The 13725-nt window shown below is 41.7% G+C and overlaps 1 protein-coding gene across 4 annotated transcripts in view; it reads left to right on the forward strand.

The window, feature by feature from the left end:
• Positions 1–1941: 1941 nt before the first annotated feature.
• Positions 1942–13725, forward strand: part of uhrf1bp1l (UHRF1 binding protein 1-like) — a 28737-nt gene continuing 16953 nt past the window's right edge. For 2 of the 4 annotated variants that reach the window (XM_041029919.1, XM_041029920.1), the window contains exons 1-3: positions 1942–2324; positions 11114–11276; positions 13084–13122. In XM_041029919.1, coding sequence (XP_040885853.1) covers positions 2281–2324; positions 11114–11276; positions 13084–13122 — 246 coding nt within the window. In that variant the 5' untranslated portion in view covers positions 1942–2280. The remainder of the gene's footprint in view (positions 2325–11113; positions 11277–13083; positions 13123–13725) is intronic. The other 2 variants (XM_041029921.1, XM_041029922.1) reach the window with 1 other exon arrangement.

The raw sequence follows: 13725 nt of genomic DNA on the forward strand, positions 1-13725 counted from the left end.
GTCGTGTCTTTCCACGGGGCTTTTTGCGTTGAGGTATGCGGATGGGGGCTGTCCCATGTTCAACTCCAGGCTCTGTGTGGGTCCAGTTTAATGACACAACACACCAGGAAACAATGAATGATTTCTACTCCTCTTACACCTTGGTCATTATGTTCTTGTTTTTTGACACTAGAAATATAACTATTTTTAACACCCAACGGCGAGCGTAAAGTTTCTGCAGAAGCATCTCTCTGTTGCAGAAGTAGAGATGGCTCACCATAAAAGTTGTTTAGGCAACTTCAGTTACTTTTTCAAAATGTTAGATTAGATGAGTCTCACTTTTTAAGCGAGAAAATGTCACTACGATCTAGTGAAGGAAAAAAAAATGCATCAACTTGGCACAAAACTTTGTACCAAACGGGGATCATCGTCTAAAGCTTGTGTGTACATGTTGTCACTGTTACAGCTCACGTTCATAAATGCTGTTACAACTTTAAATTACGGCAGACTGATGCAAACTTTCTGCAAGCGGTTCATTGTGAAGCGGAGCGGTGCAGGGAGGGGTTCTTACTCTACCCACTGGTTCGCTCCTCCTTTCATACGTGGCAGCTGCAGTCTGCTCTGTGAGCTGCTGTTACATCCTATGAATACAACTCTCCACAGAGCGAGATACACCACACACATCACCTCAAATCACAGCTTTTATCACCACACAAGGAAGTAAAAAAAATAAAATAAAATCCAAAGTCCGTGTGGTTTCTGTAACTACATTGCCTCTATTATAAAGGTGAATGAGTCATATTTAATGACCCTCAATTTCTGTTCAAGTCAGTGAGCTTCCCTTAACTAACAAGTGAGTATATCAATGAAAGAAACCACAAATATGGCAATACTGTTCCTATTAATTTTCACTGTATGCTTCTCAACATTACACTATTATTATTATTTTTGCCAACTTTGGTATTCCATAACATCTCTGTAGTATGTGTGCAATTTTACTACGATATTTACCGTTTTGGTGACTATGCTTAGGCCAAACCCCTAAAGCTCATTCTGTCAGTCAGAATAAGAGAACGTGTCTGCACAAACTCTTATTTACTTTAATACTGACAAAAGACAATGAAAAGTCAGGCCATTGGTGTGAGATAAACGGAACGACCAGTGCATGTTTACATCCTCAGTTTAAACACTAGATGTCACTAAAAGAGCGTTTTGCGGTGATATCAAGCAACACAGGTGAACCTCTGTGACCAAAACCACAATGAAGTAAGCGTATACAATGCAGAACGGTTTTTTTTTACAATAAATAAATAAATGGAAAATAGTTGTAATATATCTCCATCCAGTTATTATAGCATCTGCTAGTAACAGACAGATCCCTGCTAAGCTAATAGCAGAGTTACCAACAATTTCAAAACTTTTTAAACAACTTTATTCATAGAATTCGGTTAACAACTCGAAAAATAGCAGCAAGAGTTCGTTTGCTGGAGTTAGTGCACGCATGCCAATAAAACATAAAACAAATTTTGCAGTTCATGCACTATTTCAATGTCTCCACGTAGAAGTTTTGACACAGGCTAAACAGGGTTGGGTAATGATTAGTGACATTTTATTGGCGGACATTAAAACTGAAGATAATGGAAATTCACTTTGAGTTGAGTGCCTAGTTTTCTATTAAAAACGTAAAATAAAGTCAGGTTGTTAGGGTCATGCCAAAAGTTTTGACTGAAGATGCAATAAAAATAAGTAATTAACTTACACTAAATTAATGCTGTCTTGGAAATGAAACTGTATAATACATTTTCCGAGTACACTAATATTCAAATGATTCCAGACTCCGTGAATGTAAATGTGTGAATCTTTACCCATGCTCACATGTCTAAGTCTAGGAGTTTCCTGGCAGGCCATGAACGCACCATAGCGCCCCTCCCGCGCGCAGTGACAACAGACGCTGCTCCTCCAACGCGCCGTCCAGGTGTTCTGTGTGTGATATTGCAGAGATCCGGAGCGTTTTGGTGCTTTACCAGTGGATCTGCATGAAATGGCCTAACGTGATAAGCTTTGTCTCCGAGCCTGGCTGTCACTCGGACGTCTGAAATGCCGTCTCTCCGCCGCCCCCCCTACCTTATTCATCTTCCAGAGAGTGAAGCGGGAGCGCCGATAAAATGAAGACAGAGACGGGGATCAGAATTTGAGCTGAGTGTTTATACCTCGAGTGGGAACAGCTAAGCGGTTAGGCTAGCCAGCTAGCCTGGCGGCTCAGACAACCGGCGGCGGCACGGATATCGGATTTGCGCGGCCATGGCCGGGCTCATCAAGAAGCAGATCCTCAAGCATCTGTCCAGGTCAGTGCTGAGCGGCCGGTTAACGTTAACAGACAGGGAGCGGAGGGAAAAGGACGACGGGGGGGGAAGAGCTGTCATTTAGGCGTTAGCTAGCTATCAACAGAAATGTTACTTTAACTTTACTAGCGAAAATAAGCGTGTTTATTTGCTGGACGTGGTTGAAAACGTTTCCCCTCGAGGTTTAGTAAGTTAGCCCACATCCCAGGATGTCCGGCAAGCTGTCAGTTGCGTTTTCAGTGGGTAACCCTCACCGACCTGAGACGTGGCTACTCAGCTAACCCGCTAGCATCGGGGTTAGCTAGCGTCAGTGAACGGTTAATCCCTCGACACTTGCTATGGCAGGTTGAACCAGTGGAGTGGTTAAATCAGATTGTTTAAAACAGCAATCACAGCCTTCCCTGAAAGGCAAATTATCTCCCGGTCACCGGCAGCGAACAAACACACACTGCAGTATAAATCACGTAACGCTGAGATAACTAGACCTCATAAATGACACGTTAAATTGGGAAATCAGGGAGAGGTTTGCTCTGGCTTGCGCAAGGGCGATTCACTGGGGTGCAGGGTTGTTTACTCGGGTTTAAACCCTGCGTATTTGGTCTTTTCAACTCTTGGCCTCGCAATTAGAGACCACACATAGTCCACATGAACCCGGAGCACCTTCAACACACAAAACAAAATCAGTTAGACAGGGAAATCTAATACACTGCCATCTCAGTTTAGGACATTTGGCATTATTTTGTCACTGTTAAACACCCTTTAGTGCACCCAGAGGTGATTGAAAGTAATGTTGGTTCAGGATCTGTTTAATGTCACTGCCACTTGCTGTGTAAGGCTCCATTTTTTAAATTGTTCTGCTGTAATGTGCAGCATTCACGTCTTTCTGCTTCACCTGCATTATTTATTCTTTCCCTGTCCCTCAAGGGACTTTCAATGGACTACTTCCTTGTTTTGTTCAGGGGGAGAGCTTGAAATATGCAGCACTGTTTTCCAACCCTGTATTAAATTGCTAATAACCTATTACAGAGCACATTCACACCCTTAACTGTTCAAACAGTAGTGTATTGGACTATAATGATAGTCAGGGTGTATTAAACTCAAAGGTGGACAGAACTGTCAGAAACGACAGCTGTCCTGTCTAAATGGCAGGTCACAGATGACATGTCTTTGAAAAACTCATCAGTATGCAGGTGGACTGGTTTGTGTTCTTGAAGGGAAAGGGCACAAAGGTGATTGTGTTTGGTGAGAAGAGTCGTTGTGGTGACTGACTTGTGGCTAATTTGTCACTCGCTGGTTAATACCCTGTAATGTTTGCGATTGCTTTGTCCTTCATACTCTCACACAGTGCCACAGCCGAGATTTGTATTGCCTGCAGCACACAGCCTATGGGTGGCATGCCCTTCATTGTCCTAGTACTCTGCATTGTGTGTGTGTGTGTTGAGGCAATGCACAAGTAGTTTGTTTCTGTACATGACTGTGCATTGCTTCAGCAGCATTAGCATCAACGCTGACAGGAAATGACTAGAGGAGCAGTGACGTCATCTGCCTTTTGGCTTGCCATCTGATCTGCTCTGTTTTGGTTTGATTGGTCCGACACTGAGGGGAAGCTGACCCATCTGACAGTCGTCCAATCTTGTGTCGTCCGGTTTGGTGATGTCACGGTGAAAGTGCTGGTGTCAGAATCATCATCACCTTATATCCTCCACACTATGAGTATACACCTACAGGAGACTATGGTTATTATGTACGCCTGGATGATTCTGCCTAGATTTTATCTGCTCAGGTGCAGGCCCGTGCTGCTTCGTCAGCATCAGCCAGGAATAGTTTGTACTTCCAGCTAGCTTATTCATACACACTGAAGGTGTGCTTACACAGCTACAGGTTATGTTGTGGTGTAAACATGTCAGCTCAGCCTCCATGCTTCACTGTTGCAAAGGACAAACGTCTGTCTGATACTGTCTGCGACCAGGACGAGCCTGTCTCAGCGAGGCAGCACTACATCTTTACAGTTCACTGGCTCAGAAATCTGCAATGGCTGTTCCTCCTCCGTCCAAGACAAGTGCACTGAGGCGTGCATGACATATTAAACTAGTTGAGAGGGCCTTTTTGTGCAATGTGCACAGTTAGAACAAGCCTGTGTGTGGCTTTTTACATGCAAGGATGAGTTTGTGAATATTAAGTGACACGGCTGAGTTGTTAGAATGCATATGTTATGTGTTTTTCTAACACGAGTATGGACTGATGAAGTGTTTTAACAGAGGGTCGAACTCAAGCAGCCCCTGGGGGTGAGTTGATGAGAAGACGTGCATGTGTGTGTCTGCATTACACACAGGTTTAGATTATCGACAAGTCCCTGGCCCAGAGCCACACAGTGCAATGTTCTATTACACACACTGACACATATGAATACAGATGTATGGACAAACAGCTCAACACAGCTGAACATGCTCGGTCACATTCTCTTTACTTAGCTCTCCCAAAGGAGAGGTTTTCCCATGCTTCCACGTGAATGTGAAAGGTCACACTCAGCGACCGAGCAGGGACCTGGGGCCGGCAGATATTCTGACACAGAAGCTTAAATACAGGTGTTCCCATTGAAGAATGAGAATTCTAGTTTTTGTGAATGACTGGTCTAATAACAGAGAAAATACTTCTTTCCTTCCTCACTTTCCTCTTTCATGCAGTTTGTCCATTCTTCTTTCCTTCTGCCCTTCCAACTTTTGTTTTGTTTGGATAGCTGATAATGGTTTAGGCAAGAAAACCCAAATCACTGCTGCTAAAATGTGAATATTTGCCAGTATTTCTGGGTTGTGGATGATTTGTGGGACAAAACAAGCAGTACAAATATGCAGACTTGGGGAAATTGTGATGTACATTCTTCTCTTTTTTTTTTTCCTGACATCTTATGGACCAAGCAGTAAATCGGTTAAAAAATATCTGTTGAAAATATTCACCATATTCAGTGATAATGAAAATAGGCCTTAATTGTAGCTCCACTCACGTCTTGACATAACAGTCCTCTCTAAAAAGCCAAAGTGATGTTTCAAAAGTTTTTTACTTTGACATGTTCCTTTCCTTTCCTTAGCATCACGACAGGGTAAATTGCAGTTTATTAATGTCACAGGACCACAGCACTCTTGCTAATTGTAGCATAATTCACATTCTGAGTTACAGAGGAAGCGGAAAGTTTGAACATTTTGAGGGAGATTTGCATGATGTGCATTAGGCAAAGCTGTCGATCGACAAACGCACACAGAATGGGCCCCTTAGAATGAAAAGATTATCACTTCAGCTTCTAATGGAAAGAGTTCACGGCCTGGAAGATTAGGCTTACTCATATAGTCAGGCTGGTATGTGAGGGTTACTTTTGGGGTTAAGTCAGGACGTTATAGGAGAGTTAACACGATGGCTTCAGTCAGGCATACTCCTGTTAACTTCTCTCCTTCGGGTTTAATGGTGAATGTGTAGGATTCAAGTTCAATACTCAGTTTTCATCCTGTCAGCATTGCTTTTAGCATTTTATATGATTTAATAAAGATGACGCACTGGTTATTGGAAACTGGGGGACCAAGCAGCTGATCCCACAAGAATTTTATCCCTTACATTTTTTTAATAATTGAAGAGGAGACAGGTTAGTTTAGGGAACCATTTTCAACTCTGAGTCAGCTAAGACTGAGAACAGAAGATTATAACCCTGTGTTATGAGCATGTTCCCAGTGTGTGCAGGTATAACAAGTCCTGTCTTTTCATCAGTGGAGGTTTAGTGGCTGCTGTGGTTGGTGTGAGAGAAGGGTTCATCTCTGCTGTTGTGTTTGTCATCATTAGCCTGACTCTTTCCATCCTGCAGTGGCTGCGTGATGATGCACTATAGTGATGAACTCCACTATTCCCAGTGTTATTGCTTGCTGCTGGTGGGAAGGCTATTATGGCATGAGTCATGACTGAGTGCCTTTCTGTGGGTGTCTCATCGGCGCGTAGCTGTGAAGTACTTGCATGTGTGTTTAGATGTGTGTGTGTGAGAGACATTTGGCCAGGGTCCCTCCAGGCTTTTGCTGCTGCGTACCCCGGGTCTTGGATTGTTTTCTCCTTCACGCTAACCTTTTCACCATCTCTACAGGGTCATAAATATTCCAGGAGTCTTGGGCCTTTGCTGCCAATACAAACTCACTTTGCGCTGACAGGTTGCCTGTGTGTTTTTGAATTGTTATCCTTGTTGACATGTGTGGAGGTGTTTTGTAGGAGTTTGTGCGTAGCTAGAAAGAAACTCAAGTAATCCCTGCTAATGATAACATTGAGGTGACGCAGTGTTTTTTAATAACTTTTCTGTTTGGGCTGCACAATGTATTTTTGTTTCAGTATATATTTTCACAACAAATGTTTTGCAAAGAGCTGGAAAATCAGAATAGTGGAGACTCATAAATCAGAAAAGTGGAGACAAAAGAAAATACCTTTTCATGAACATGAAATATATATATATATATGCAATACAGGGCTGTAAGTAAAGATTATGATTTACCTTCTCAGTGAACCAGTGGTTTATAAAAGGTGACAGCAGAGGAAAATGCCCTTCACATTTTCCCCAAACACAGGGCGATGTCTTCAGATATCTTGATTTGTGCGACAAACAGTCTAAAAGCCAATAATATTCAATTCATTATCATAAAAGACCAAGAAATACAAAAAGAAGAAACTGGAACCAGTGAATTTATGGTTTTAAAAAAATCATTTGACAAATCTATGGGGTTTGGCACAACCTCAAAATGCCATGTTTACAGCTGCATAGCCATCTAATAATAAAAACAGGAATATGTACCAATAAATACGCTTGTGTTGTATTATAAGCTACATTAACCTAAAACAGGTGAGTGGAGACAGGTGCAACTCACTTCTCTTCTGCACCCCCTAAAATTGTTAACAGTTCATATTTATTTTTTTCTTTAATCACACTTTGATTATTAGAGCAGGAATTTTAAATAAAATTCTGATTCATGAATATGATATTATTTCATGCGAATATTAGAAGATGGTAGACTAACACCGACAGATAATTAAGAAAAGGTTCATGAATGTGGGCACATTTTATTTTTAAGTTAGGTTGTTTTAAGGTTTCCATTTGATTTGCCAACACACCCACACTACAGGCAGCCAGCCTCCAAACACCGCAGTGCTACTGTCCTCTAACAGGAGTGCAGCAGAGGAATACATAACATACCATCTCTGAAGTCTGCAATTTTACATTACATTTGATGATCGTGCTTCATATAAAATATTAAAGAGGCTTGCTTTAAAATGAAGTTGGCTAACCATCACCATGTTTAACAAATGAGCTCAGTCTTTTTAGAAACACTTTAATGTAATTTAATATAATTTATTGGATTATCTTAATGTGCCACAATTACCACTGGTATCTTGTAAGCTTCAGTGGCTGCGTCTGTTGGCTTTGCCTGCTGGTCTATAACTGAATAAAGTACCTTGATATCCATTCAGGAATACTGACTACTGAAAAGAGTTGTTAGACTGTTTCTCCAGACTCATTACAGTCTGCTGACACTGAATGGACTAGAAAAAAGATTTAGAGGCCCATTTAAATGTCACATTCTCCATTTTTGTTACTGAGCCAGATCTGCTGTTTGGTCAAATGAGCACTGCCAGGAAAGAATGTGGTAACATCCCAGATCACTTTTTTTTTTTGGTTCTGGAAAACCACATTCCTAGTTCCCGGGAGAGTGCCCTGAGGATGGTTCCTTTCTTTCTTTCTATCTTTATTTCTTTAATCTTTCTGTGTCTTTCTTCCTGTCTGTCTCTTTCTCTTTATTTCTTTCTTTCTCTCTCTCTGTTTCCACAGTCTTGGTTGCTAAAACAAGCTGGGTTGTCTGAGTCACTCTGGGCATTTTCCCTCAGGCTTGTCTCTTTCTGGCACTGATGTCATCAGGCTGCGCCACGAATGCAGGAAATAGCTGGGACTTTCTTAACTTTCCACTCACAGACATCAGCATAAAGTGTGGCGGCCTGAAGTCTGCTCTTATTGTGTTGCGGGAAAGGGAAAAAGCTGCAAGATCAGCCTACTGTGGCAGACATTTTTAAGATAATTTTGACCAAATCTCACTCAAAAACTATGTTTTTGATGAGTATTTAAAATGAGTGCTTAATTTATAGTAATCAAATTACCACTGTAATTTCTCCCATAATAGTAAAACTAACTTTTGCAGAGGGGAATGTGGGCATGAACTTTACTGTTGAGTGGTTAATTTTGTGTTTGACAGACAGGCAGACCTCTCTCCAGCCAGTAGCTTGTCCTAATCTCTTTATGGGCCTGGATTTGGTCCGGTGAGCTCGGCCTCGCTGACCGGAATAATGACTGTAGTCTAGAGAGGAGAGATAAAAGGGAAAGATGACAGTGTATGAACTTAATACCCTCTGCCCCTTGCTGTTGTTCTTGGTAATGAGTAGGATCCCTGTCTGCGTAACTTACCTCATTATGCATTAGTAGTTTTGATATTAGACATCTGATCAACAACATATTGTTTGATTACACTATTGGTTTATTCATGACTTTGGAAAAAGAGGAGAGGAAGCAACAGGTGACCTAGGGGAGGCCGAGAAGCCAGATAAGGAGTGAGAGAGTGGGTGAAGTTAGCTGGCTAGCTGGCTGTTACTTGATCAGCAGCAGGAATGAATATTTCACTGGTCACAAGGCTGAGACTCTGCAGCAACAACATCCATCCCCGAGACAAACTAACTGTGTCTCTACCACTTAGCGTATGCCCGCGTGAGCACATGTGCACATGATATTATTTGTGTTTTGTTAGTGAGAGAGTGTGTTTTTGTGTCTTGTTCCTTGTTCCACTGTGCTGAGTCTCTGTTTATGTGTGCCGCTGCCGCTGAATAATTTACAGGGATGTTGAATTAGAGAAGATTCTAACGCTGCCAGGAGAAGGTGTTGAGTGGAAAGAAGCAGGAATTTGACAGACTGAATAATTTAAAACATGGGCAATTGAATCACAAAGCTTTGCTCATCAGACAAAGTTTCTTTCACACTGCAGACACTGACTCTGTTCGCACTTTGCTGCGTCTCTTGATGCCCTTCACTCAGTGAAGACTCGGACCGGTAACTGGATATTCTCCCTAAGACTATCTAGTTACTGACTGGCTCTATTATCATACATCGCCGCTTTGTTTGTTACCATACAAAGTTAGGATGATTGTAATACACCTGAAGAATAAAACTGATGCCCAAAAACCGATTACCTAATTTTTGGCACTAAAATTAATGTTTGCCACCGAAATTGAGGGATTTCAAATGATACCCAGTGCTACTGTTCTGTCATGAGCATATTCACAAACATTCATCACAGCGTACATCTAAGGTAGTAGGGCAGTAAAATATTAAAGCTCCAGCCTGTTGTCTAGATGTTACGGCCACCCTGCCAGTAATGTGTGTTAGTTGTGAAGCTGAGATTTGATCTGTCCCTATTTAGGCACATACTATAAGTGTGTGAGCGATTAGCTAGGTAACAAGATTAAGCCTACCTGTCCTGTGTGTGTTTTAAAGAGAGTGAGTCTGTGTTTTTTTTCCACTTCTACCGTTTTAGACATACAACCAACTCAGAAGATTCAGTGCTAATTTAGTACTTTAGTTATAATATGTATATACTTTGCTGCATTGTTGGATGAAGAGCAGACCACTAAGCCCACTGGCTGTGTTGCGGGAGTTTAAATGTGAATGTGTATGGTGCTCTTGACCTCTATATGTCACATGGTTGAGGCTGTGCGGCTCTTGATGACTAGAGAATGTGAATTCAGCGCTCTCTGTGTTTTAAGAGATTCCATCAGGCTGGTCTGTGGAGATGCACAGGTCAATAAACTGTTTAGTATCTGGCCACTCCGCTAACTATTAACCAAAAAAAACCCCAACACACTGAGAATTGGCAGAAAGCACTTAGGTCATTGACTCTGAGTCTAAGTGTTCGAGTCTATTTACTTTAGCTAGAAGAGAACAAATAGACTAAACACACAGAATCACTACGTACATACACAGCCAGACACTGAGATTTCAAATATGAATATTAGCTTATACTTTTAATTACAGATGACTACACATTGTCACACATACTCTGTCTGGCATGAAACTCACAAACAGCAATTGTCCTGAGCGACAGTATATAATAAAGTGTCAGACCAAGGCTCTTTACCTCAGCTACTGCTGTACGACCCTGTCTGTTCTCTCTCTCTCTCTTTCTGTGCCTTTAAATCTTCTTTATTGCAGCCCAGGAGAGGTTTTCATTATTAAAACTCAGACACTCTGTACCTTGAGTCTCTCTCCCTCATGTTGTTAGCGGATTAAGCAGTAACTCTGGAGACAAAGTGCCGTTAACAAAGCCTAAATGAGCACAAAAACATATTTTTACAATGGATTCAATGGATTATTCATTTCCATTCTTGTTGCTGAGTAAATTGTCCTATAGTTGGACCTAAACAGCAATGTGTGACCCTAAATTATGGGCTTATTTTTGAGTTTACTATTAAAAAGAAGTGGGTTTTGTCTCTAAATGAATGGCTTTGGCTTGTTAAAAATGAAAACTGGGAAACATATTGCCTGATAACTATTAAAAAAAAAAAAACATGCATTAGAAAATGTGTGTGTTGCATTGGAAAGGCACCCGTCTCTCCTCATCCAGTACACAGACAGCCAAACAGTTGGGGTTTGTTTGGCCAGTCTGTTGCTTTGCCAATAAACCGTTTCTATAAATATTCTCAGGCTCAAAGCTGCACTTCTCATCTGCGTCTCATAGGTTTGCTAAGAACCTGTCGCCGGATAAGATCAACCTCAGCACGCTGAAGGGGGAGGGCCAGCTCACCAACCTGGAGCTGGATGAGGAGGTTCTTCAGAGCCTGCTGGACCTGCCCACCTGGCTGGCCATCAACCGTGTGGAGTGCAATAAGGCCGCCATCCGGGTGAGGGAGTGTGTGTGTTTTAAAGGAGGCAGTTTGACATTTTGGGGAAAACACTTTTTAGCTTTCTGGTGGAGAGTGTGATGAGAAGATCAGTAAAACTTCCTTCTCTTTACAGTAAATATGAACTTTACTGTTTTCGCAGTTATAGCAAGTTATATCTTATTTGTTTAATCCACACAAAAACTAAACTACCTGAACTAAGCAAAGAAACAGACTTTGTCTCTTTCCTCATTGCTATTGTTAAGACCAGAGTACAGAGATAAGACATATATTGCTGACACACATTTGCAATTTAATTTATATGGTTTTATTTCAAGTCTAAGGCAAATGAAACCGAGAAAACCATATAACTGTCCTCCGTTTAGGTACAGACAGACACATTAATGAGGACGCAGTGCAGGTAGACGTACTTGTTAACAACACCCAATGAGTCTTTGCACTACACACACTCTCTGCTGGAGCTGTCTGATGCCCCTGATGTGGGCATGGTCATCGGCCAAGTGCCATGTGTGAGTTCAGACTGACACACCCTGGAAACAGGGGGTAATTTCCATCATGACTGGACTTCCATTCAGACCAAGGTCCACTTTCCACCTCTTCTTTTCTTCCTCCAACTCATTACTTTCTCTCTATCCTCGCTGAGTTCACTCCTCAGCTCTTAACCTCATTTCTTAACCCGTTCTTTACACAGCTGTCTTCATGTTTGAGTCCCTCTTTTACTGCTTATTATGTCAGTACTAGTCTGAATAACACGAAAAACACTCTGCGGCTGTTTTTTTTATCATCCTGTCATTTGTTTGCATTTCCTGCATACGCCGTCTTTCTTAACTTATTTGCTGTGTCATTGACATTGTGTGTAATACCAATACAGAATTGCAATTATAATACCCACATCATTTACAGTAAGTGTGTATAGAGCATCAGATTTCCCAGTGAACAGTGGAGCTGGTGAATTGAAACTTGAAACTGTCTCCATCATAGTGGTTTAGTGTCAAACTGGTGACAAAAAAAAAAGAGAACAGAGATGTGTATCTTACTTCCTCACATGTTAGATCCCCATCTCTTCTTTGTGTCTTCCTGTTACAGAGGAGCTAAACCCAACAGTCCCATCACTCTCTTCATTTTAAAAGACTGTCACACACAAGTTAACAGGAAATAAAGCTTGCTTTATTGATTGATCTTGTTCAGTAAGGTTGACAAAATCAATTTTGTGGCAGCAAGTGGTGCTCTCCTACTCATACACACACTCGTAAGTGCTTATGCTAATGTAAACTGCTATAAATGTTTCTTCGGTGACAAATCAAACTGACTGACACCGGCTGACACCCCCTACTGGCACCTCACAGTATTTCTTCAACAGAGCCAGTGAATGAATTACAAATCCGGAGCTCTTCCTCTCTCTTTTTGATTTATGGCATCTCAAAGAACGAGTCGCTCTGTGGAAGGAATCTGCAAGTGAACATAAGCATTTAACCTCTTTTACTATGTAATTTGACACAGACTTGAATCAAGAAGCTTCATGTTGAGGATTAATGGAGCTCTGGAGCTGAATGGAACAAACTGCCAGTCAGTCTAGACTCATTGATTTTTCTTTTTCTTCCTTCATCTCAGAACTACCTTCCCTGCTGTTTTGACTTGATTTAATTTAATTCTCGTGCAGTTCAGCTGCGTTTAAGTTGATTTATATGTCCCATTCACTGGTAATTTAGATTTAAGAGGACCTAAAGGCCAAAAGCCTGATGTAGGGATCAGCATACTATAAGGCTTAAAAGCTGAGCCGCTCTGTCTCTTCTCTCTTCATTCACAGATACCATGGACAAAGCTGAAGACTCACCCCATCTCTTTGGTAAGTCTCACCTACTACAGCTATTGCTCAAACAATTAAAACAGGTCATTGACAAGTTTTTCTTTCTACATTTATTGGCATTTAAGTCATTAAATCTTCAAGGGTTCTGTTCACAAATAGATATAACAAATAAAATAAAAAATTCAGACTGATTTGTGTTTTACAGTGTGATAGGACAGATACTTATCATCCATCACATGTTAAATGATGCAGTTTTTCACAAAGTGAAGAGCAGGAAACCACTGAAGGTGTTGTAGTAATAGCCGTCGTCGTAGACCACCCGGTTTGCATACAGCTTCACAAACACACTGTCTCCAGCCTCCAGCTGCACCACAGCCGCGTTGGTCGCACTGTCTTGGCTGTCGTCACCCGCAGTGTCCCAGGTAGACACCACCCTCTGGGTGTTCATCATCAGTGACGCCACCGAGTTGGGCTGTCCAGAGTTGTTGTTGTACATGGTGTAGCTGAAGTAGTATAACCCCCGGGCCATGGCGGTGAAGATGCCGGTGGCTGGGTTGTAGCCGCTGCCGATGTTGGAAAGGATTCTTTGGTATTTCAGTGGTGTGTCTTGTTCAAATGGACCCACTGAGCTTCCTAAAGCAG

Source organism: Toxotes jaculatrix, chromosome 22 (assembly GCF_017976425.1).
Source record: "Toxotes jaculatrix isolate fToxJac2 chromosome 22, fToxJac2.pri, whole genome shotgun sequence".
In the NCBI taxonomy this organism is placed as follows: Eukaryota; Metazoa; Chordata; class Actinopteri; family Toxotidae; genus Toxotes; species Toxotes jaculatrix.